The sequence below is a fragment of the Eptatretus burgeri genome, chromosome 10 (assembly GCF_056783735.1).
Source record: "Eptatretus burgeri isolate ZD-2024b chromosome 10, Ebu_testis_v1, whole genome shotgun sequence".
Classification (NCBI taxonomy): Eukaryota; Metazoa; Chordata; class Myxini; order Myxiniformes; family Myxinidae; genus Eptatretus; species Eptatretus burgeri.
The window spans coordinates 28,856,793-28,880,377 of record NC_140970.1 but is presented as its reverse complement, the minus strand read 5'-3'; the positions used below and the strand labels follow the sequence as shown (position 1 = coordinate 28,880,377).

At 45.5% G+C, this 23,585-nt stretch overlaps 1 protein-coding gene across 2 annotated transcripts; it reads right to left on the bottom strand.

Annotated features, from left to right (window-relative positions):
- Positions 1-2,343: 2,343 nt before the first annotated feature.
- LOC147018185 (phospholipase A2, minor isoenzyme-like) lies at positions 2,344-17,637 on the bottom strand. 2 transcript variants are annotated; one of them, XM_085897622.1, is made up of 5 exons: positions 17,621-17,637; positions 12,942-13,083; positions 11,235-11,385; positions 10,600-10,712; positions 2,344-2,748 (listed from the first exon to the last, which is right to left on the bottom strand). In XM_085897622.1, the coding sequence occupies exons 2-5, from the start codon at positions 12,970-12,972 to the stop codon at positions 2,624-2,626; spliced, it is 420 nt and encodes a 139-aa protein (XP_085753748.1). In that variant the 5' UTR covers positions 12,973-13,083; positions 17,621-17,637; the 3' UTR covers positions 2,344-2,623. The 2 variants fall into 2 exon arrangements, with proteins under 2 accessions (XP_085753748.1, XP_085753749.1); XM_085897623.1 differs by lacking the exon at positions 17,621-17,637 and having other exon boundaries at positions 12,942-13,100.
- Between the last annotated feature and the right edge of the window lie 5,948 nt (positions 17,638-23,585).

The following is a 23,585-nucleotide window of genomic DNA, read 5'->3' as shown; positions in this document are numbered from 1 at the left end:
CCGTTTGTTATTTGCAAAATCGATGATTTTTCAACGATATTGTTCAGTCGATTTAGTTGTTCTGTCTGTCTGTCTGTCTGTCAATTGCCTACAGGTCACAGTTTAATACCGACCTTCACCAACCTTCACCACATGGTAGAGTTTTCCATAAGCAAGAAGCCTATTGTTTTGAGGTCAAAAGGTCAACATAGGCCAAAGATCTACAACTTAGGTGAGATTTGTAAATCCTCAATTTTCATCCGATTGACTAGAAATTTGAAAAAGATTTTCATATCAGCTTACTGAATTCAATTGCCAATTATTTTTGAGGTCAACCTCGGTCAAAAGGATAACATAGGTCAAATATCTACAACTTAGATGAGATTTATAAATCCTCAATTTTCATCAGATTGACTTGAAATCCGAAGGGGATTTGTATTTCAGGTCACTGAATTCAACCAACAAATTATTTTTGAGGTCAACATGGACCAAAAGGTCAACATAGGCCAAAGGCCAAAGGCCAACAACTTAGGTTAGATTTCTAAAATTCTCAAATTTCATCCCATTGACTTGAAATTTGAAGAGCATTTGCATATCAGGTCACAGAATTCAACCAACTATTATTTTTGAGGGTTAACATTGGCTGAATTTCTAAAATTGACATTTTTCATCCGATTGACTTGAAATTTGAAGAGGAGTTGCATATTTTGTCATTGAATTCAACCACGAATTATTTTTTAGGTCAAATTTGTTTTATGGATTTTGCAAGTATCGTGCTCTGCATGACCTCTTCTTTTTGTTACTTGCAAAATCAAAGATTATTCAAGCATATTGGTCAGTCGATTTTGTTATTGGGTAGTCGATCTATCTACCCTTATTGTCAGGTTTTCCGTCATTATGTCTGTCTGTCTGTCTGTCCAGGCCAGTACTCCGTTAATCATAGGCCGATTTCGATGAAACTCTGGTGGTAGGTTCATACCATGACCTAGTTGTGCGCGTTTGAGAACCGTTACTATGGACCCCTCGGTTGCCTCGCAACGGGCCTTTGAAATTTTCAAAAAAAATCTAAAAAAATTAAAATATCGAAATTCAAAAATCAAACTATGATCGTTTGTGGGCAACACATTCAGCCTCCTTGAAAAAAAAATTCAGCCCACTCCCATGAAAACTTTCGGAGAAGATAGACTTTGAATGAACCCTGGTCGAAAAAAATTAAAAAACGAAGTTCGTTATATCTCAGAGATGATGAGTCAGACGTACATGAAACTGGCAACTTGACTTGGACGATTTTTCAGTTTAAAATTGATGATTATAGAAGTTTGACCTTGAGTTGACCTTTTACCTTTTGATCTCAAAAGTAGTTGGTCTGGGCATAGATAATTATAATTAAGGAATCCCATCGTTCATTGGTCCATGGGCACAAGTATTTGGTGGAAGATGAAGGTGTTTGTTTATTTTATCATTTATTGTATTTGCCTCTTGTACATTCCCTCATCACCATTATTGTTATTAACTCCACTTGGTCTTGGGTGAATTTGGGTCGTGGTGATCATTCTGGTAATTATGAAAGCCCATTGATGTCTAATTGGAGAGGAGAGAAAGGCTGAGGTTTATCGGCCTCTTTGCTCACCCTGCGGAGCAGTTGTGCCTCCGTGACCCAAACGCTAAAGGGAGGGGTCAAAAGGAGGAACACTGATGGTGTCTAAAGATGCTTGATCGTCTTCAGAAACCTGGTGGTGTAGGATGGAAAAGGAGCTGAGGGAGCTAGAAACCACCTGTATGGCAATCAGTCAGTGGGCCCAAGACAGAAAAGAGTGGCACGAGTTATTCAAGGGGCTCCATATACCACCAGGCATGACAGGATCTTAAGGAATAAGCACATTGCATTTAACGAGGTGTATTTTAAGAAAACGTATGCATCCACCTTGACTAATGATTTGCAAATTCAGTTAATGACTTATCATTGTCATATAGAAAGCCTTTTTCACTTTTCAGAAGAAACTTAAAGTGCTTTCCAAACAGAGGAGGTGAGGAAAGTGCAAGAGACAGGATTTTAAGGCTGATTTATTTATCATTATTATAATGAGCTTATGAGTATTTTTAAAGGCAGAGAGTTCCACGGTTTTCAATATGTGAAGAATCCTTGATCACTACGAGTCTTCATCCTTGTACCGGGGACTTCCCATTGATAGACCCGAATGTTGGTGCAGGGGTGCTAGATGTGATTTGGTCAAAGCCACTGAGATGTTCATTATGAAATGGCATCAACATTTTACATTAATTAACTTCATTTGGCATGAGGTGTTACATTGGTTATGTCATAACTGATTCACAGAAAGGGTAAAAGAGAAGTCACAAACAGAATTCAAATACACCTCTGTTTATTACCTTTTTCTTTCCATGTGGCCCATAAAAAGAAGATTTAAAATTTAATGATGCTCCAAGGTTGGTGAAAATTTAAAGAAAACACACCATGTAAGTTCCGCATATTGAGACTGGTTCAACACATCAGTGGTCCAACCACTGAAATGACACTGCATACAGGTGCAACTCAGTGTTCAAAGCTCATGTGGTGGTCTAAGATCATGTTGGCAATGAGTGTTGAAGATTCAAGTCTCTGTTATGTCCAGGATGGCAGAGCTGGTCAACCTGAGCAGAACTTCTTGAGGTCTACGTTGACATTTTGTGGGTTGTAGGTGCCTTTGCTGATACAATTTACCAAAGCCTTGTCGCATTTGCACACGTACTGTTCACACGCGCTGTTGTTGTCTGTAACAAAGTTCCATTTTAAAGGTTATTCCTGTAATGTTTTACTTGAAATAATGCAGCTTCAAAGACAGAACAGAGAATGCATGTCATAGTCTGCATATCCTGAATTCAAACTCGTCCAGCTCACCTTCCCTGTTAATACAGGGACAAAACCATGAAATGACATTTTAAAAATATTTTCTTCTTACAAGGTGGCATCCACCATAGTTTGTTAGGGCAAGGAGTCCTGCATTTGACCAGGGTGGATGCCGGCTGAGATTTTCTTTTCCAAAAAGGGCATGGATTAACCCTTTTCTCCGAAATGCGTAATTTCAAACAATAATGGAATAAATGATGCGTTCTTCAAAATATTCCCAATATTTTCACTATTTTATTAGTTACATTGAAAAATGAAACCTTACGTTGAAGCTAATAATGTTGGCTTTACAATAAATAGAAAATATTTGGAACACTTGCAAAATTAGAGTTAGCCAGGGGTCAAAGGTCATGTGGCCCCCAAATTATACAATTTTGGGGTATTTTTATACTAAACACCCACAAAAATATATTTACACAACAATAATGGCCCAAAACATAAATTGTATCCCAACTACACATCTCTGGGCAGTTTGTAAAAAATAAATGGCCAATTTATTCGGAACAGGTGTAAAGTTGCAAGGGGTCAAAAATGTCCCTTTTTTCAAGAAAATCAGGAAAATCATGAAAATGTGTTTAAATGTCTCTTCAAATATTCAACATTTAACACTCAATATCCACAACATCTTTCTTTACAACCATATGAAATTAATAAAGATAACGCTAAAAAGATGCAAAGGGGGTAATATATGCAGATGAAAAAAGGGTCTGGGGCCATTGGCACAGGATTACAATGCCTTATAATGTATATCAATAGTTGTTCAGTCTTTATAAATACACCATGGCTTTTATTCACTGTCATCATCATCATCCTCATGTACTGCATTGTTACAGGAGCCCTGGCAACCACAACCTTTTGCGCACATTTTCTGTCCTCTTTTAATTCAGCCACATCTCTTGCCACAACCAGACTTACATGAGCAGCTCAGGAGCTCTGTGCATGCTTTTGGAACGGGGACTAGAGTCATCAGCTCTGGTTTCAATGTTCCATTCTTGAGGATCCATCCACAGTTGAATGTACTGGGTAGATCTGGCACTGAGGTCAATCAATGCTTCCTTCCACACCAGGCATTGGTAATTGGCATGCGCAATGTGTTTATCCAAGGCATCTTTTGTTAGGGGAAGGGCATCAAGGGTCTTCTTTCCCTGGACAAAAATATTTTGACGTGTCTCACTGATGGTGTCGGAGTCCTTCAAATTCAATCTACAGGCAAACGTTGCAGACCCTGCTATCACATTTGGGGTTACTGTGCTCTTTTCCTAGCTTCTACCCCAGCTCTTTTCACCCTTGCATATTCAACATCTCTGGTTCTTGCATAAATACTTTCCAGGTTGTTTTCTTCATATTTCCTGCAAATTGGCTGACTGAATCACAACCTGTTATCGCATAAAATGCAATGATGTTTTTTTTTACAATTTCATCAGGAAGATCGATTTCATGCATTGGTATGTACTCTCTTTTACTGGCTGTTCCTGTGCACATCCAAATTTGTGGTGACAACTTGCTCCTAAAACCAAGTGCTAAAACCAGCATGTCAGTATCTATGCATTGGTGACAATCCGTTCGTACCCATTCCAGCAGGCATCATCTGCACGGACAAACAGCTGGGTATCTGCTTCTTCATGTCTGGGTCTCAGGTTTTCAATGTTTCTTTCATTCGATGACCAGGAATCTAAATGTTTTCAAAACCTCCACCAAGTACTAGCTTGTGTTCCTGGGGCAGCTCCTCAGCTTTCTCCATTAATGCTGCTGATAGAAATGCAGCTCGGTCAGCCTTGTTGGCAGATGAACTGACGAATGACTTACAGTTTGAGGGTAGTTTTACATTTTTGGAGCTAATGACTTGTGTGATGGGTGTAATATTCCCTGCACATTGTGCGGCATGCCCAATTTTATGGACACTTCATGGTGGTGATCAAACAATACATCAATCCTTGAGTACACTGGACCAAAACGATTGAAGATATTTCTGCAGAACGCACCACTCAGGTCACCAAATGTCTTGGCCTTCTCTGGTTTTTCTAATTGCCTGTATGATTGCTGGTCCATTGATAGGTAAGCATGTTTTGGCTTCACCATTAGGCAACTTTGCTGGAATCTGTATGTTCTTTGTCAGTAATTCCACCAACTGTGATTTATAGTTGGTTCCAGTGAGAGCCCGTGGCACTGTTGACAATTCAGTTAACCTCTCTGCCACTTTGACATATCACAAACAATCTTTGAAGAACATCTCTGTCTGCTTTGACTTCTTTCTGTTTCCCATTTGCTGTTGGAACTTTGACTTTGTACATAGTACTGATTACTGGGGTTTTATTACGGGGTACTGTAGCATAAAAGTCCTTTGATTTTTCAACAAATCTAGTGGTTACAAACGATTCCACCAGTGACATAACAATTGCTGATGCTGTCACTATTTCCTTGGTGAGCTCTTCTGGAACGACATAATTTGTGGTTAAGCAGAAAAGGTCTTCATGTTGTTCTCTGTTGGGAGTGAAGACTTGGAACTGCTTGAATTCTGCAATCAGCCTCTGCATGCATTCTTCATCTCTCCTTAATCTGGTTGGTCCTGACTCGAAGTGGCACCACTCAGCATCTACTTCTACATCCACATACAATTTGAACATTTTGAAGGTTTTTTTTTTTTTTTTTTTTTTTTTTTTTTTTTTTTTTTTTCTCTCTCTCTCTCTCTCTCTCTCTCTCTCTCTCTCTCTCTCTCTCTCTCTCTCTCTCTCTCATCATTGGTTGGGACGCAGCTATGTCGCTGATGCAGCGTCCCCCTTACCAGTGCACTGGTACTCATTTCACCAACCTCGGAAGGATGACAGGCTGAGTCACCCTCCTGGTGTATTAATTTAGTGGCCCAACGGGGCTTGAACTCAGGACCCTTGGATCCCAAGCCGCCACCCTAACCACAAAGCCAGCAGCAGGCTGAAGTTCCCATTGCCCTCCTCTCTCAGCACGAATGAAATTCAAGAGGATCGAGACCATCTCCATATAGTTCATCTCGCACTTAAATTTGGCCTATCAGCATGATCTTCCTCAAATTCCTTTTGCAAAACTATGACTTCTCTGTTAAAGCGAATAAGTCTTTTGTAAGCTGCCTCTGCTCTGTCCATGTTACAATCATTGAAAGCGGTCACAATCTCATCAGCACACAATTTGATGTCATCACTAATGACATTGTTGTTGTCTTCTGCCAATGTGAGAAACTGATCCCAGAGAATTTGCCAAACTGCCTCAACTGCTAATTTGTGACCACGTACAGCCTTGTTGTATGCTTTCCAATCCATCATGCGTCCCACTGTGTTCTCTCCAAAGACACCACTTTCGACCCAGATATCCTTCAACCCAGATTCTTCAAGGTGTTGGCCGATTGCTTTCATGAAGTTCATTATTTTGTGAAAACCACTAACTCTGACTATGGTATTACTGAATTCCTCCTGCATCAGCGACACAACCTCTTTAGCCTTACAGTTGGGGGCCTGATCAAATGTGACAACAATGTGTTGTTGTCCAAAGGATTCAGAAATGTATTTGCACCTTCATAAAACTGACCAGATAATATGAGTGAGGAAAATGAAAAAAACAAAATTTTATCATTAAGAAATCGTTGCGGCCTATTCCAAGTCAAGGCAAAGTCTAAGAAACATGGCGGCTTCAGACCCCAGCGAGGTTACCTCGGATATGCCTTAAGACCCCAGAGAGCGAGGTGGCCGAGAATCGCCTGATGAAGGATATAATTAAATAAGGCTGTCAATTATCTTCAAAAGGGGTCTTTTAATTAACCCAAACACTCAATTTTCAGTCATGCACTTCCTTGGAGTTTTCTTCGTATGCATGCAAAACTTCAGGCTGCTAGGTTTTATAGTTTTGGAGTTATGGAGGATACACACTGACACAATGACACAATGACACACTGACAAAGGGGTTAAACCATGCCCTCTTTGGAAAAATCTCAGCTGGCATCCACCCTGGTCAAATGCAGGACCCCCGTGCCTTAACAAACTATGGTGGATGCAAGCTTGTAACAACAAAATATTTAAAAATCATTTTCCAGGCCTCTTTTTTGGTTTTGCTTCTGTACTATGTTGCCTCACATAGCTGTTACCCCAACCACCATGTGCACATCACTAACACATCAAGGGCCTTGGCAAAAATCGGTCAAAACAAAAGTATAAATTGAACCAGGTTTGTCAGAACCAGCATACAGGAAATCTAGTAGTTGTACAAGGTAATCGGTTGAAGACGCACCTGCATGGTTTCTCAACTTGTTGAGTGTCAAAGTTAGAACCGATGTCAGCCATAAGCCATTGACACACAAATAACTCTGCAAGTTTCGCAAAATTATCAATTAACGCGATTGCTCTGGATTTGTAAAATGTTGGTGGCGTTTCCTTCGGTAACGACATGACTATTGGTTGCCTCCATTGATTTGGGCCAACGCCTTGTTCAAATGAAGCATTGATAATATCACAGAAGAATGCAAAGTTCGAAGGCAAACTCACGATTAATTTGGGAAACACATCGTCTGGGCCACAACTCTTCCCCCACTTTAGTGTTTGATAACCATTTATAAACAGTCATGGGCAGCACTTTGGGTCTAGTGTGAGGTGAAGAAGGACAAAAAGCCAGAATATTGTCCTTTTCTAGTGGCAATGTGCTGCTCACGATTGAAACAAAATGAGAGTTAATGTTAATGGAAATAGCAATGGGGTCATTGCTGTTGATGCCCGGTAAATTGATGGTGAACTCTTGTTGGGGGTTGAAAGTCGTGGGCTTAATGTAACGGTACCATGAGCTTGAGTTATCACGCTTCAAACATTGGATGTAGTGACTATAAAACTCTTGCTGAGCTTGCTGGATTCTTCGTAAAACTTTGTTTCAAAGGGATTTCCAGCTGGAATATCTTGCATGAACTGCTGCTTAACCTTGGAGTATAAGCTCTTTGACTTCCTTGGTTATCCATGGTTTATCTGTCACATGGAGTCGGAATGTCTTGGATGGGAAATAAATGTTAATTGCAGAATTCAACTTTGCTTCTCTTATCGACTTTCAGTCTCCATGTTGCGGTGCACATCAATCATTGAAGTCATTGTAAGAAAGCTGAAGTCTAAGATATACACGTCAATAACAGATGAACTATTTCAGGTCGACCATGACAGGTATTTCAGACAATTTTGTGGACAGAACAAAATGCCATGAAAGGCAGATATCCTGCTCTGACAAAACTGATAATTCCCTGAAATTGATGTTGTTTCATTGGACGGATATAATTCACCATCAAATCCGGACTTGTCTTGAAAAATCAAGAATGATCTTCAGTCGTAGCCATGCAACTGGTGTTTAACTTTGACATGACCCTCAATATCTATTTATATAAGATATGTCATCTTGAGTTCGGCGTCTAAGAACTCAATGTTCAAATGTGTGCTGACCAAAGGACATTTCTCGCACACCCGTAACCCAATCACCTTCAGCATGACATCACTGAGTTGTATTGTTGTGTGAATGACTTTATTTTTCTTTTTATTTGTACACCTTGTCGAGGCTCATATGAGAGCGAACACACAATGCACAAATCGCAGAAAGAGCAGCGGGGGGGGGGGGGCGAGGCTGGAGAGGAGACGGTAGAAGACAGAAAAACCACCGACCAGCCTGTGGTGAGAGAGTGAGAGGCCCAAACACTCAGCCTCATTGCAGGAGATGCCAATGATCCGAAATGCCTTGGTTTCCACAGCGTGAAGCCGAGAAAGGTGGGTTGCAGGAGCACCAGCCCAGAGGGGAGAGCAGTACTCCATCAGGCTGTGGATGAAAGCTTTGCAAGTGGTCAGGATCTCATGTGGGCCGAGGAAGGACTTTGCAAGACGGAGGATTCGCAGTCGGCGACTGGCTTTGGAGGCGAGGTTTGAAATGTGGCTTTCCCAGGAAAGGTCATGGCAGATAGTAAGACCCAGAAGTTTGAAAGAAAGGACTTCTTCCAGAGGATTGTTGAGAAAGTGGATGGGGGGGGGGGTGGGGGATTTCTAAACAGTCCTTTCAGAGAGACATAGTGAGAGTGTGAGATTTGTCCGGATTGAAAGACATGTTCCACGTGTTGGACCAGTTTGTGATTTTATCCAGATCTGCAGTGAGTGAAGAAGCTGCTGCTTGCCGGTCTGAGGGATGACCGATGGTATGGCAGAGGGTGGAGTCATCAGCAAAGAGATATAGAGGATTTTCCAGAGAGTCGGAGAGATCATTGATGAAAACCAGAAAAAGAACAGGGCCCAGAACGCTGCCTTGAGGAACTCCAGCCTGGACAGGAAGAGGGGATGAAAGAACTCCATTTTGGGCCACACGTTTACTGCAACAGGAGAGGAAGTCTGCGAGTCATGAGTGGAGATGGCCTTGGATACCATAGGAAGAGAGTTTGGTGAGCAGGGCAGGGTGCCAGACTGTGTCAAAAGCACGTGATATATCCAGGGATACGGTTCGGATTTCCTGTCTGGCATTGAGGACCTCCATCCATTGTTGGGACGTCTAAGGAGTAATGTTGCATAGTTTAGGGTAATTATCTGCCTTATTGCATGCATTCGTGGAAGCGTAAGGTAATGTAATTGTGATATGACATATGGATCATTTTTTTGTGTCTCCCCTTTCCTTTGCCATCCCTTGATACCCCTTTTTAATGTTCTTACCTTTGTAATCTGTCTTAAATGTGCTTTACAAGAGTCTGATAGGCTGTCAGGCACAGGTTTGGGCGGGAAAGCCACCATGATGGAAAGCACGCCAAAGGAGTTGACTGACAGATGAGGGAAGGGTTCACCCCACCCCCAGATTGGGCCCTGAGCCAAGAGTGGCGAAGCAGGGAGAGGCGAAGTGCGTCGCAAAACAGGTGGGGGCAACTTCTAAAAAAGGCGTGAACGGGCTCCACGGAGACCCGAGACAGACTCATGTTTTTTTAAAAATTTCATTCTGGTTAGTTTCCATGCTTAAAATGTGATTATTATTTCATTTCCTTGAATGAATTTCTGTGAACGGTCAAAATCAACCATGTGGTTACTTTTTTGTGGTGTGTGTGTCACCCCCAACTCCCAGGGCTCCTCTGAGATACAAGCACATAGAGAAACATATTTGGCCATCGTGGTCATGCCGCATCCCCTTGTATTGGCAACGTTTGTGTTGTGATGATTTGTTATACGAGCACACATTTTCTTCTGTAGTGTGCAGTTGTCTCCCATAGTACTACAGTTGTGGAAGCTTTGTGGGTTGTTGTTCAATGACCTCCAGACCTAATTATGTTGGCACAACGAATTGTGGGATACAGCCAGGGTAAGTTTATTTCAATATGGTGGACGTTGTACTTATTTAAAGGATATCAATGATGCAAATAAAGCAAATATGCTATTTTAACGTTTCTGGCGTAATTACAGATAACATGCCAGGGGATCTGCGAAAATGGAAACACGAATTACAGAAAAAATATGTGCGAGTTGGCTGCCTCACTTCCCCATCTCATGACGTTGTTATTGGTAATATTCAATCCAAATTTTTGGGTAAATAATAGTCTGGTTATCAAACGTTATCAGAGTGTGGTGATAATAGGTGACATTTGTCCTCATAGGATTAAAAGCTTCTTAAGATATTAGTTTTTATCAGCGGAAACACTGTGATGTCAGCGAGGGTTGATCCATTGGTTGTGGTGCACATATGTACCTTTTTCAAGCTATGATTACCTGAGCAGGTAATGTTGCCAGAGTCACAGGTGTAACTGTAGTAGATTGTGTAGGGACTACAGTTGTTGAACTGGTCCGTTCCTGAGTAGCATTTGTCATGTATTTGGCAGCACCTGCTCACAACAACCACAAAATAACACATGACCACTATATCGGAGCCCCCTTCATTAAGAAGGTGAAATGTTCACAACTTGGATTCATCACAATAATCATTCGAACTTATTGACAGGTACCACCTGTTTTGCCCCTCACAGCACATTCTCTAATCCTCGTTTTGTCTTTAATTCTCTCCCTTCCCCCTCTTCCATCCCCCCACCATCCACACTGGCTTCGGGTTATGGGTCTAAAAGTGTGATTCAAATCTGGGGTCTCAGCATCATGGGTTCAGTACTCAGATGGGAACTACCAACAGGCAAACCCCATGTCAATATCTTTCACGACTACAAGTTAAAGAAACGAAAGTTAAACTTATGGGACATGGAAAATGATAAGGAGACAATAATGTTCTTCTTGCTTGACTCTAGTATGGAAGGAATTTGATTTGAACATCAACCCCTCCACCCTCGTCCAACTCAAAAATAATCCTGAATTATTGCAAGTCAGTACACCATGATGATATTCCATTTGGAAATAACCTGTCGATGTCATCCAGTGGGGTTCCAGAACCACCAAAACCACAGTAGCAGCCGTAGTCTGCAAAATCAAAGATCGGGTGGACGTCGGGCATCTTGCATAGAAACAACTCTCTGAGCTCCAAGAGAGAGTCCACACGAGCAACGGTCAGGCCTTGAGAAAGGAGGGGTGAGAGAACAAAGTAAGATGGGGTTGGTGATAACCTGCAGGAGGTAGTGAGATGGAAATGTTGAGAAGACAGGGAACGTTTGTGAGATAGAAGTAAGCAACGAGGAGAAGGTGAACAGACCTGAATTAATCAGAGGAAGGTCGGAGAAGATGGGGGTGATGACAAAATTAAGAAAATTATTGTTAAAGCTCTTTTCACCACCCCACTCCCACCAATTTTATTTTCTGGTTTAAAGGGCACAGAAGATAATGTAAAGGTGAAGGTGAGAAGATGGTGGTGATGCTAAAAATTAAAAAAAATATTAAGAAATGCATAGCATGATGGGAGGGTGAGAGAGAGCGAGAGAGAGAGAGAGAGAGAGAGAGAGAGAGAGACAGAGAGAGAGAGAGAGAGGGAGAGAGGGAGAGAGAGAGAGAGAGAGAGAGACAGAGACAGAGAGAGAGAGACAGAGAGAGAGAGAGAGAGAGAGAGAGAGAGAGAGAGAGAGAGACAGAGAGAGAGAGAGAGAGAGAGAGAGAGACAGAGAGAGAGAGAGAGAGAGAGAGAGAGAGAGAGAGAGAGAGAGAGAGAGAGAGACAGAGACAGAGAGAGAGAGAGAGAGAGACAGAGAGAGAGAGAGAGAGAGACAGAGAGAGAGAAAGAGAGAGAGAGAGAGAGAGACAGAGAGAGAGAGAGAGAGAGAGAGAGAGAGAGAGAGACAGAGAGAGAGAGAGAGAGAGAGAGAGAGAGAGAGAGAGAGAGAGAGAGAGAGACAGACAGACAGACAGAGAGACATAGAGAGGCACAGAGACACATGATTTGTGCAGACATGCATGGAAATAATGAGTACGGATTGAACCAGCCATTATGACAAACATAAGGTCACATGACATCACATGATGCCAGTAACTAGCCCGTCCCCTGTGCAGTGGAAAACGAAGTTTTGCAATCACTTCTGGATGTGTGTCCGGGCCATAACTTTTTCTTTTTTTTTACCATTTGAGCTTTTTCCATCAAATTTTCAACAAGGCTTTATCATAAGACTATGGAGAAGAAAAATTAATAATTTGGTCGAAAGGTCAAAGGTCAGCGTGACATAAAGTCAACTTTCATCCAATTGACCTGAAATTTTAATTGTCATTTGAGCTCTCGTAAGCCGTAACTTTTTTTTTCTACCATTTGAGCTTTTGTCATCAAATTTTCAACAAAGCCTTATTATGAGAATATGGAGAAGACAAATTAATAATTTGGTCGAAAGGTCAGCATCGCATAAAATCGTCAATTTTCATCCAATTGACCTGAAATTTTGATTGCCATTTGAGCTCTGGGAAGCCACAACTTTTTTTTTACCATTCGAGCTTTTGTCATCAAATTTTCAACCAAGTTTTATGATGAGAATATGGAAAAGACAAATGAAGAATAAGGTCAAAGGCATTGTTTAGCATTCAGAAGAAGAATAAGAAGAAGTAGTCCGAATTCCAAGCAGACAGGTTTTTGCATTTTCAGATGCTTTCTAGTTCAGGATTTGGTAGTTGCCACCAGTATAGTCATTAGGTCTTACCTGGCAACAACAGGAGCAGAAATATCTTCATGGTGGAACGCTGAGATGTGGACCGTACCCGACTCGTCAATAACAGGCTGCGTTTATAAACCTGATGGTGATGCCGTCAGCATGGTGGCCACGGTGTGATTCACAGGCTAACCTTGAGAGCAGCACATGGAAGCCACACGATTGTTCCCACGTCCCTGCTCACAAACTCGTTTATGACGTCAGCAATGCTCCCATCCCAATGGAAATGCAAGTATAATTCCCTAACAGCTGCAGGTTTGTTACATTTTTCTCTTGCTGACGGAGCTATAAAGGCAGAGAAGATGCATTCCAGAAATCAGGTGGAGGACAATATTATTGGGGTGATAAGGAGAAAGGAGGACATTGCTAAAATAACACACTTTTCTGTACATTCATTGCAAGAAAGAACTTTTGGGGAAGGTGAAACGTGTGTGTGCCAAAAGTGTGCGAATACATGCAGTCTGATTAATTATAACTGGGAAGTGAAGGCAATGGCAAACCACTTGGCATAACCCAACCGTGAGATAGAACACATCCAAACACATGTGTCGGGACACATCCAAACCACACCCGGTATATTCAAACCACCGGGCATAACCAAATTACCCAGGTAAGCCACAACCACCAAGCTTAACTCCCAAAATACAGACTCACTGCTCACCTCCACTGACTCATTATATATAGTTTCTCTTTCCTTCCACCTGTGGAACCAATTTCTGCAGTCTCTTCAATCTCAAGGTAATGGCTATCGACATTAGTTTCTTCTTCTGCTTCTTCTTCTTTATGTGTTCACTGCCATTATCAGAGCTACGTGGCAGACAAAATAATAGAATAAACCAATGTCACCCGCAGGGTGACCCATATCTTGCCAAAAGGTGACCACGTGTGACTTCTTTAAGGTCACACTGAGGTGAACAGAGCTGCTATCCACCAGGAGCGACTCCTTGAGGAATATCTGCCTACGAGAGATTCCGATGAGAATCGTTCTACAGAGTAACCATGAAAAATATGCTTTTGCCTCATCACGTTACCAAATGACCTCATAATGTCTCAAGCTTGACATATCTAGAAAGCACTCATCGAGGTGTTCAATTTGAGGTACTACACAATATGGTTCCTAAAACTTGAAAATTTGACCTTGGGGTCAAATATGTTTGACCTCAGGCGCTAACCATGAAGGTCAAAGCCAATCGCCACCAAAAACTAATCAGCTGAGCGCCAGACCATATACTACATTCCCATAAAGTTTGAAGACGATCCGATCAAAATTACTCAAAAAATAAGGGTTTCGTCGACTCCCCTGATTTGCGACAAAGTGACCTTGACCTTCAAAATTTTGTGTGCTGAAAGGGACCTCTATAGGCCTCTGATATGCGAAGTTACAAAAATTTCCAATGATAACTGTGCTCTGCAGTGATTTATACGTGATTACAGACCAAAAAAAAAAAAAACATATGAAGGTCAAGGCCAATCGCCAGCAAAAATTAATCAGCTGAGCGCCAGACCATGAACTATATTCCCATGAACTTTGAAGACGATCCGATCAAAATTACTCAAAAAAATAAGGGTTTCGTCGACTCCCCTGATTTGCGACAAAGTGACCTTGAACTTTGACCTTGACCTTCAAAATTTTGTGCACTGAAAGGGACCTCTATAGACCTCTGATATGCGAAGTTACAAAAATTTCCAATGATAACTGTGCTCTGTAGAATTTTTTATACGTGATTACAGACAAACAAACAAACAAATTAAAAAAAACAAAAAACATACAAGCTGACTAACATATCTTGCAAAAACTTCGTTTTGGCAAGATAATAAAAAATGCCAGGGACTTTACACTGTTTGCCCCATTTCCTTTATGAATTGTAAGACTGATTTGTGGAGTCAAGGGTGCTTATGGCTCAATTGACAAAGTGTAGCTGGTACACATGACCAAGAGATCCCCAACTCTCACACACAGTGTAAAAGACGCGATCTGGGTTCTCCATACCGAGGGCATTGAGTGAGAATGTGTTCCAGGTCTTCAGGAACCTTACACTGCTCGCAGATCCCTGTCGGGTGACAGCCTATCCTTTGTACATCGGCGTTTAGAGCGCAGCGTCCAAGTCTGAGCCTATCGAGGATTCCCTGCTCCCTTTGGGAATGTCGAGGAAACGAGACAGAGGACTCGACTGAAGGGTGTACCTTAAAGCACCATCTCCACTTGGTGGAGGTCACCCACAGAGATTGCCATTTTTGTTGATGTGGATCCAAATTAGATTGGAGAGTTCTGATGGGCCCAGAGGAATTGGGGTTATGAGATCAAACCTTAGTTCCCGTTTGGCTGCCTGATCGCAGGCCTCATTGCCTCCAATGCCCACGTGGGCAGGAATCTAGCACAGATAAACGACCGTGCCCCTCCAAATGGTCATGTTAAGAAGGTAAAGCACCTCAAGAACCAGGTCCTGCCTACATCCAGACTGTAAGGACTCCAACTCTTTCAGACCAGAGAGTGAGTCGGAGAAAATAACTGCGCTCAGAGGATTAAAGTTAATTATCCATTCATGGGCCAGGACAAGAGCAAAGAGTTCAGCCGAGAGTACTGAAAGATGGTCAAAGCCAAGCGAACTTGATCACCTTAAAGTCTGGAATACAAAAAGCAGCCGCTGTTCTAGCTCGTACTTGATCTTTAGAGCCATCTGTATAGACATGTAAGGATTGGCTCCAACCCGTGTTGATATTGTTGCGGTTCTGTAAAACCGCATGCCTCTAAGGCAATGACACCCAACATACAGTGATTCCCAGGCAGTTATTTTGTTAGTGTTCGTATAGTCAGACCTTCTCCTCATGTCTAGTGGGTTAACAGGACGAAGTGCGTTGCGTGGGTCTAATAGCGAGGTCTATTAATTACATCTCTACCCCTTATTCTGATTTCTATTCCAACCCTTTCCTTTTAGCCATGGTGCAAATCAAGCGAGCAAGCACACATGCCATGCACAATTTGATGAGTAATAAGCACAATATGATGCCCCCCATGGCTTGGAACCAACAAACTTCCTCCACGATAAACACTACATGCTGTACAGCACACGCATGGCACGCCACTATTTCATTCAAATCTGTGCGCCAATTTCCAACGGCATCTCACCTTTCTCACCCTTCGCTCACCAAAAACTCACCACTTTGACCACCAATAACTCCCGCACACAGGAAAAATATTCCCACACCTCCTTGTACCTCTGTCTCGATACAATTCGCCACAAAACAGACGACGTGCTGCACGGCTCAGGCTGTACTCGGACCGCGTGATGCGGGGACGAGCAACGGACGTTAATAGCACCAACCGCATCTCGCTGGGAATGTCCTGGGTGAGCATGTGGGATTGATACGACCCTCGTCCAGTCGCCAGAACACGGCAAGACAGGCGGCGAGGAGGGGTCGTGGGAAGAGCGATCTTGGAGTTTGGTACGGAGCTCCGGGCTGTGTCACGCCGGATGTGCGAATGAGACCGCTTCCGGCCCCAGGAGCCTGACAGGGCGTGGCTAGGCCGCTGTGGCCCAATAGAGAAGTGGGATTCGGTCACAGCGAGTCGCTTCGGGTCGTCACCCACTCTTCGCCCGGGGCTTATAAAACGTGGATCGCAGAGCCGCTCACCCTCTTCTTCACCTCTAGTCTTCGCTACCTTCTTCTCTGCTCATCTCAGCTCTGCATTGGCTGCTCCTCATTGCTTCTTCCCTTTGCTGGCTCTTCACTCGCGGTTGGTATGCAACTGAGACGTGCTTATTCCGGAGGACTAGTGTGGAGCGGACATTGCCACGAGACCCGGCAAAGTGACTAAGCCGGAGATAAGGCGCCAACTCTCGAGGTGGGAATGCTCAAGCAGAGCATCCCACAGAGGTACACGCTACACTCGCAGACCTATGCATGACTGAGTTAGCAATTGTTTGCCTCACGCATCTTCTCTTCTCTCACTCTTTCCACCCCTCTATCTCGTCCCCTTTGGACGCACAAAAGAGCAACCTTACTGACTCGCAATCACATTTTCCTCTGCCACAACACCGCACTCCCCCCATATTGCACTACACCACACCTCCCATTCCCACAGCTCAGACACCAGTATTCCTCACCCCTACCTCGCCTAAGCATACTGGGTTGCATTGGTCGGCCGACCACGCCAGGTATTACGAGGCTGTTCATCCTCATCTGCTCTCTTTCTTTCTATCTAATCTTCCACAGGTGTGTGTGTGTGTGTGTGTGTGTGTGTGTGTGTGTGTGCGCGCGCGCGCGTGTGTGTGTGTGTGTGTGTGTGTGTGTGTGTGTGTGTGTGTGTGTGTGTGTGTGTGTGTGTGTGTGTGTGTGTGTGTGTGTGTGTGTGTGTGTGTGTGTGTGTGTGTGTGTGTGTGGCGTGTGTGTGATGGCACCTGTCATAGTGTTATGGCTGTGGAAATTTGCAATACACCATAAAGGTCCTCAGGTCAGTTATGCCGGTAACTTTTTGTTCAGTTTGTTCCCCAATGTTGTTCAGAGTGAATTATTCGTGTGTTCATCGGGCTGCAACTCTTTGAGATAGCCGTTTTTCTTTATCTATCGTTATTTTGGATCAACCACACAACAACCATCTTAACCACAACGCCAACCACACCACCATTACAACCACCAACCACGCCGCCTCAACAACCACCGCGTTCTACCTCGGCACACGGTTGCCAGAGGCCTGGCCTTCGACGAGGGAAAGCAGGCGCCCCACCCTCCCCAGAACGAATGGCGTCGCCGCGGTGGATTTCACCCTGCAAGGGAAAAAGAATACCGCGGCGGACGAGCGTCGCCAATTTGGCGGGAAAACCCTCCCTTCTGGAGGTTTCCCGCATGTTCTGGAAGGAGGGGCGGAAGTTGAGAAGGGGCGGGGCTTGGTGAAGAAAAGAGGCGGAATGCGAGTGCAAGGGGCGGGGCTTGGTGAAGAAAAGGGGCGGGACGCAAGCGCGAGCGAGTTGAGTTTGGAAAAAGAAAAGGAATGCGAGAGCGAGAGGTTTTTTTTTTTTGCTGAGGAGAAACGCGAGCGCGACTACAAGGTCTGAGGCGTGCATGTGAGCGGACGCGAAGGCTCGCTCGCTGGACCGTGTTGGCTGGGTCGCTCTGGATCGAGGGCACTTTGAGGAGGTCAGTGGTTGTGGCGGAGTCGCTCCAGATCGTGTGCGGAGCCGGATCGTGGAGAACACGAGCAAGAGGAGCTCACCACACGGTCACGCTCTTCCTTTTATTTCTTTGGGCTGTTGTATGTGTGTTTGTGGCGCCAGTCTCCAAAAGTAAAACGGTTTAAGTGCTCGTAAAGAATAACTTACTAATAGTCGGTTGTAGTGCCTTTGCCTTGCTCGTGTCTTTGTCCCCGTCCCGTGCACGATTAATTTTCATTGCATTGCCTGTAAATTGCATGACTGCCCCTTGCTTGTGTGTGCAATAAATGTGCTTGTGAAATGTTATCGGTTCGTTGCGTCCTCTCCCTTGCAGACCATGTGGAGGTAGGCACTCGCTATTACCTTCAGAAAATGATTTTCGTTGTGCAGATCACCAAATGAATGAAATTTGGCATACTTAAAGAATTTTAGACGCTGAGTCCAAATCCACTTGTTTCCACGTCGAGGATGTGACACAATTGGTCATTTTAGGCAATTAAAGATACACCGAACATTAAAGCACGATTTTGACACAGAAATGAAGAATCAAGGTTAGACCGATATGTACATCAAATAAAACTCTTGTGAGGTCTTAAAATGATACAATGGTGTTGGGGTTGAGGAAATTCGCAAACCACCATTCAGGTCCCGTAGGTGAGATATCTCTGTAAGTACATGTGTAGTTAGCCCCAAACCCGTTGTTGAGAGGGAATAAATGTGATTCATTCGGGCTGCAACCCTTTGAGATAGCCGTTTTTCTGTTCTATCTTTATTTTGAACCAACCACGTCTCAACCGCTATCACACAACAACCACCAACCGCAACGCCGCTTCACAACAACAACAACGCCAACAGCCACGACCTTTACCTTCACAACTCGCTCCCGCAAACATCGCATCACCGCCATTCCAAACGTCACGATGGCCATGGACCACCACTTTAAACCCTCCACCACCTTCGCCTCTTCTTCTGCGGCCATTCCCGCACCGCTTGTGGGCACCGTGCGTCAGGCTGTCCTGGCCTCGTGCGGGACGCGCGCCGAGCCGCGGGTGCAAAGTGCGGCCTTTCCGAGGAGAATTCGGATCAGGAATGATACACGCCTACTTCTGATCCGTCCAATCAGCAAGCGTGGGGCGGTTTGGCCCCACCTCCAGGCGCGTCGGTGAAGAATCGATATATGCAAATTCGAGGATCAGGGGAGACTCACGCCCCTTTTTCTCCGTCCAATGGGCGAGCGTGGCTCCACCCCCGAGCTCGTTCTGATCCAGAAATTTGCATGTGGGTTCTCCTGCCGGCCTATAAAGTGCCGAGCGCAGGGTGAGTTCGAGACAGTCAGTTTTGAGAAGAGTCAAGGCGAGTTTGAGAAGAGTCAAGTCGGGTCTGGAGAGGAGAAGTCTGTCGGGGCTCGCAGTCTGTCGGGGTTCGGAGTCTGTCGGGGAGCTGCAGAGAGAGGAAGCCTGGAGCGCGGTCGAGGTGGTTTGCTGCAGTCGGCTGAGGAGAATTGCGGAGGAGGCCGAGTGGCTCGGGTCCGAGGCAGGGAAGACGGCGGTCGGCGACGAGCTCGCAGTGGAGTCGCTCGTCGCGGGACCCAAGTGGGCCAGCTGTCCTCTTTCCCCAGAGCATCAACAATTCCCCCCTTTTTTTCCCCCGCGCTGAGATAGTGCGAAAAGGGGGCCCCGTTCACACCCCACTCCAAGCAGTGCCAACGAAACCCGCGAAGGAGCGCGGAGTCGGGGCATCGCCGCGCCGCCACATTTGCAGCTCATCACAAGACACGGGTAGGATCCACCCGGTCTCGCAGCCCACAGGCCCCGTCTGCCCCCTTGTCTTTGAGGGTGGCCCTTTTCTTTTGCTTTTGAGTAAATGTGTTGTCGGCGCCGTCTGTAAAGTAAAACTGTGTAAGTGTTGCCGTGTGCTCTCGAGGTCGGTAGTAGATCTGCATTGTTGTGTTTCTTTTGTTACATCTGCTTTTGGTGCATAATTGTTGTAATTGTATATGTGTGCTCTCCGTGTGCCGCGGAATAAATGTGCATTATGTTGAACTGTTTTTCCCATTTCGCTTCGTCTTTTCTTTAATTGAATCTCCATCTTGCTTCACGTAAAGGGTTGGTAGTGGGCTTAATACGCCCGATAATTAATCGGAACCGTCGAGGCCCACGATAACACCGCTCGGTTATCCCGATAGTACGGAACGCGTCGCTTAAGTGGCCCGTGTCCGGAGTCGACCTGCGGCGAGGTGCGATCACCCGGTCTACCCTCCGCGTGGATACTTAGGTAGGTCGAGTTTGGCGAACAACCCTATCCCATGCGGGGGGCCGATTGGCACAATCGTGGTGAGGCCGAAAGGCCCACCAGTGACTAGCTCCCTGCGTTAGTCCGAGAGGGTCACGACAGAATTGTCCGTCCGGTGGGCGACGTTCCGCGATTCGAGTTACGTGGCCGTTCGCACGCCGGCGGGCGCGAATTCGCAACAATATGTTTATACAGAGCCCTATTCACTGGTATGAAAGATGTTTATAATTAACGGTCGTAAACCGAAGCAGTTACATATTGTTACGGCTGTGGAAATTCGCATTACACCATAAAGGGCCCTCAGGTGAGATATCTTCAGAGGTACATGTGTAGTTAGCCCAAACCCGTTGTATAGAGGGAATTTATGTGATTCATCCGAGCTGCGACGCTTTGAGTGAGCCATTTTTTCTTTTCTGTCGTTATTTTGAACCAACCATGTCTCAACTGCCATCACACAACAACCACCTTAACCACCACGCCAGCCATCATCACCAACTACAACCACGCTCCAACCCGCAGACAACAACCACAACGCCAACCCTCACCAAAGAAGACCCTTCACCACCTTCTCCTTTACCTTCATGAATTCATCCCACATCATCGCTTCCATGGCCATTCCCGCACCACCCGTGAACACTGAACGTCGGGCTGTCTCAGGCCTGTTCGGCGATTGGGGCCGAACACACCGAGCCGCGAGCGCAAATGACGGCCTTTCCGAGGGGAAAATTCGGATCAAAAACGCTTCACGCCCACTTCTCCTCCGTCCAATTGGGGAGCGCGGGGCGGCTTGGCCCCGCCTCCAAGCATGTGTAAGTGAAGTCCGTATATGCAAATTTTAGGATCAGGAGAGGTTCATGCCCATTTTTGCCCGACCAATGGCTGACCGGGGGGGGCGGCGTGGCCCCGCCTCCAATCGCGTTCTGATCCTAAAATTTGCATATCGGCGCATCCTGAGCACTATAAAGAGACGAGCGCAAGGCGACTCGCAAGGAGAGTGGGGTTTTGGAGTTGCTTGGAGAGTGTCGTCGAGAGGTTGCTCTTGGGTACAAGAGTGTTGCGTTGACGGAGTTGAGGGGAGTGAGCGCGGTGGAACTGCAAGCAAGGGAGCTCGGGTCTGAGGCGAGAAGGACGGCGGTCGGCGACGAGGTGACGGTGTGGGGGATCGCTCGTCTTGTCGCGGGACCCAAGCCAGCCAGCCATTCCCCTCCCCCCAGGGCATCAACAATTCCCCCTTTCCCCCGCGCTGAGATAGTGCAAAAGGGGGCCCCGTTCCCACCCCACCCCAAACGTCGTGCCAACGAAACCCGCCAAGGAGCACGAGTCGGGGCACAGCAGCACGGCCACATTTTGTGGCCTGCCCGCCAACGCGTCACGAGGACGCAGGTAAGACCTCCCCGGTCTCGCGGACCTGGCCGCTCCTCCAGGTCACGCGCACATTTGGCCTACGGGCCCGTCTGCCTCCTTGTCTGTGAGGGTAGCTTCTTTCCTTTGATTTTGTGTGAATGTGTGTTGGCGCCGTCTGTGAAGTAGAACTGTGTAAGTGTTGCCGTGTGTACGCGTTAGTCGGTTGTATCACATTTGCTTTATGTGCATTTCGATTCTGTATGGCTGTATATACGTGCTTTCTGTGTGCCGGGAAATAAAGTGCTTGCATGTTGAACTGTGCCCGTTTCGCTTCGTCTCCTTCCTTTTAATTGACTCTCCATCCTGCTTCACGTAAAGGGTTCGTAGTCGGTGCAACATCCCGGTAATTAATCTGAACCGTCCAGGTCGACGATAACACCGCTCGGTTATCCTGATAGTACGGAACGGACCGCCCAAGCGGCTCGTGTCCGGAGTCGACCTGCGGCGTGGTACGATCGCCCGGTTTACCATCCACGTGGGTACTAAGGTAGGTCGAGTTTGGCGAACAACCCTATCCTACGCGGCTGGCCGATTGGCATGATTATGGTGAGGTCGAAAGGCCCACCCGTGACTGGCTGCGGGCGTTAGTTCCCGGAGGGTCACGACTGAATTGTCCGTCCGGTGGGCTACGTGCCGCGATCCGAGTTACGTGGCCATCCGCACGCCGGCGGGCGCGAATTCGCAACAATATTTTTACCGGCCGAAAACATCTGGATCGACCAGACAGGCCTTCAAGTTGACTAAGGCAACTTTTTGCTTAAAAGGCAGCCACATTGGCTATTAAAGGTAGTTACATTGACTATTAAAGACAGTTACATTGGCTATTACGGATTAAATCAAAGACAAAGAGACTTCGCGACTCAGCCTGATGAAAAGTAGAACCGCCACAAGAGGATTACTGTCTTAGAAGTCCAGTATTTCTTCCTCTGAAGTGGTTGCTGAACTTGGCTCTTGACTGCTGCTATTACAAAACTCAAGTCCACTATTACATGCTAACCAAACTGAATACTACTGTGTAGTAGATCACCACAGCAAAAGCAATGTGACACCCGCATTCACAGTTCATCGTCTGAATCATCATCAGTTCTGCTTTCATCATCCATAAGTTCCATTTCTGCATGGGTCTGCTCATCGTTGGCACAGTTTTGACACCTGCAGCACTCTGTGCAGGACAGTCCTTTTGACCGGCAAGAACACTGGTTGGTCTCGCATTTCGTCTTCTTGCAATTAAATTTCGTCGCCTCTAACAGTTCCTTCGGCGCTGGTGGTTTGTTCAGCCAGTGAACAGTCAGTGCTCCGTTGCGTTCCACCCATCCGTGACATGTAGGAGAAGGGGCTTCTATATACCTCTCAGTCACGCGGTGGTGGATCGCAGACTGATAGTTCACTCTTTTGCAATGCAGCATCAGAGCGTCGCTTGTAGGCGGCAACTTCTGTTCTCCCAGCGACTGGCTGCAGAATAGCTTGTAGCGAACCTCATCCACACTCTTCATGGTCGGCTGATTGTACATGGAGCAGACGAATTGTTCCAGGTCGTGAATGATATTCTGATCTAGCGTGAATCCTCGACCAATGCTCCCGAAACAGGTGATGAGATGGGGACCCTTCATCATCAAGTCAAATGGCCTTGTTTTGCCCTTACCGTGGAATGCACTAGTGGTATCACTAAACATGACCAGATGGAAATTTTGCGCCCGAATCAACTTCTAATGAACAAATGCCAACACACACATCAGTGTCGAAACTCTCGATGCGCACCGACTCTTCATTCTGTCCCGCGTGAGCGGCA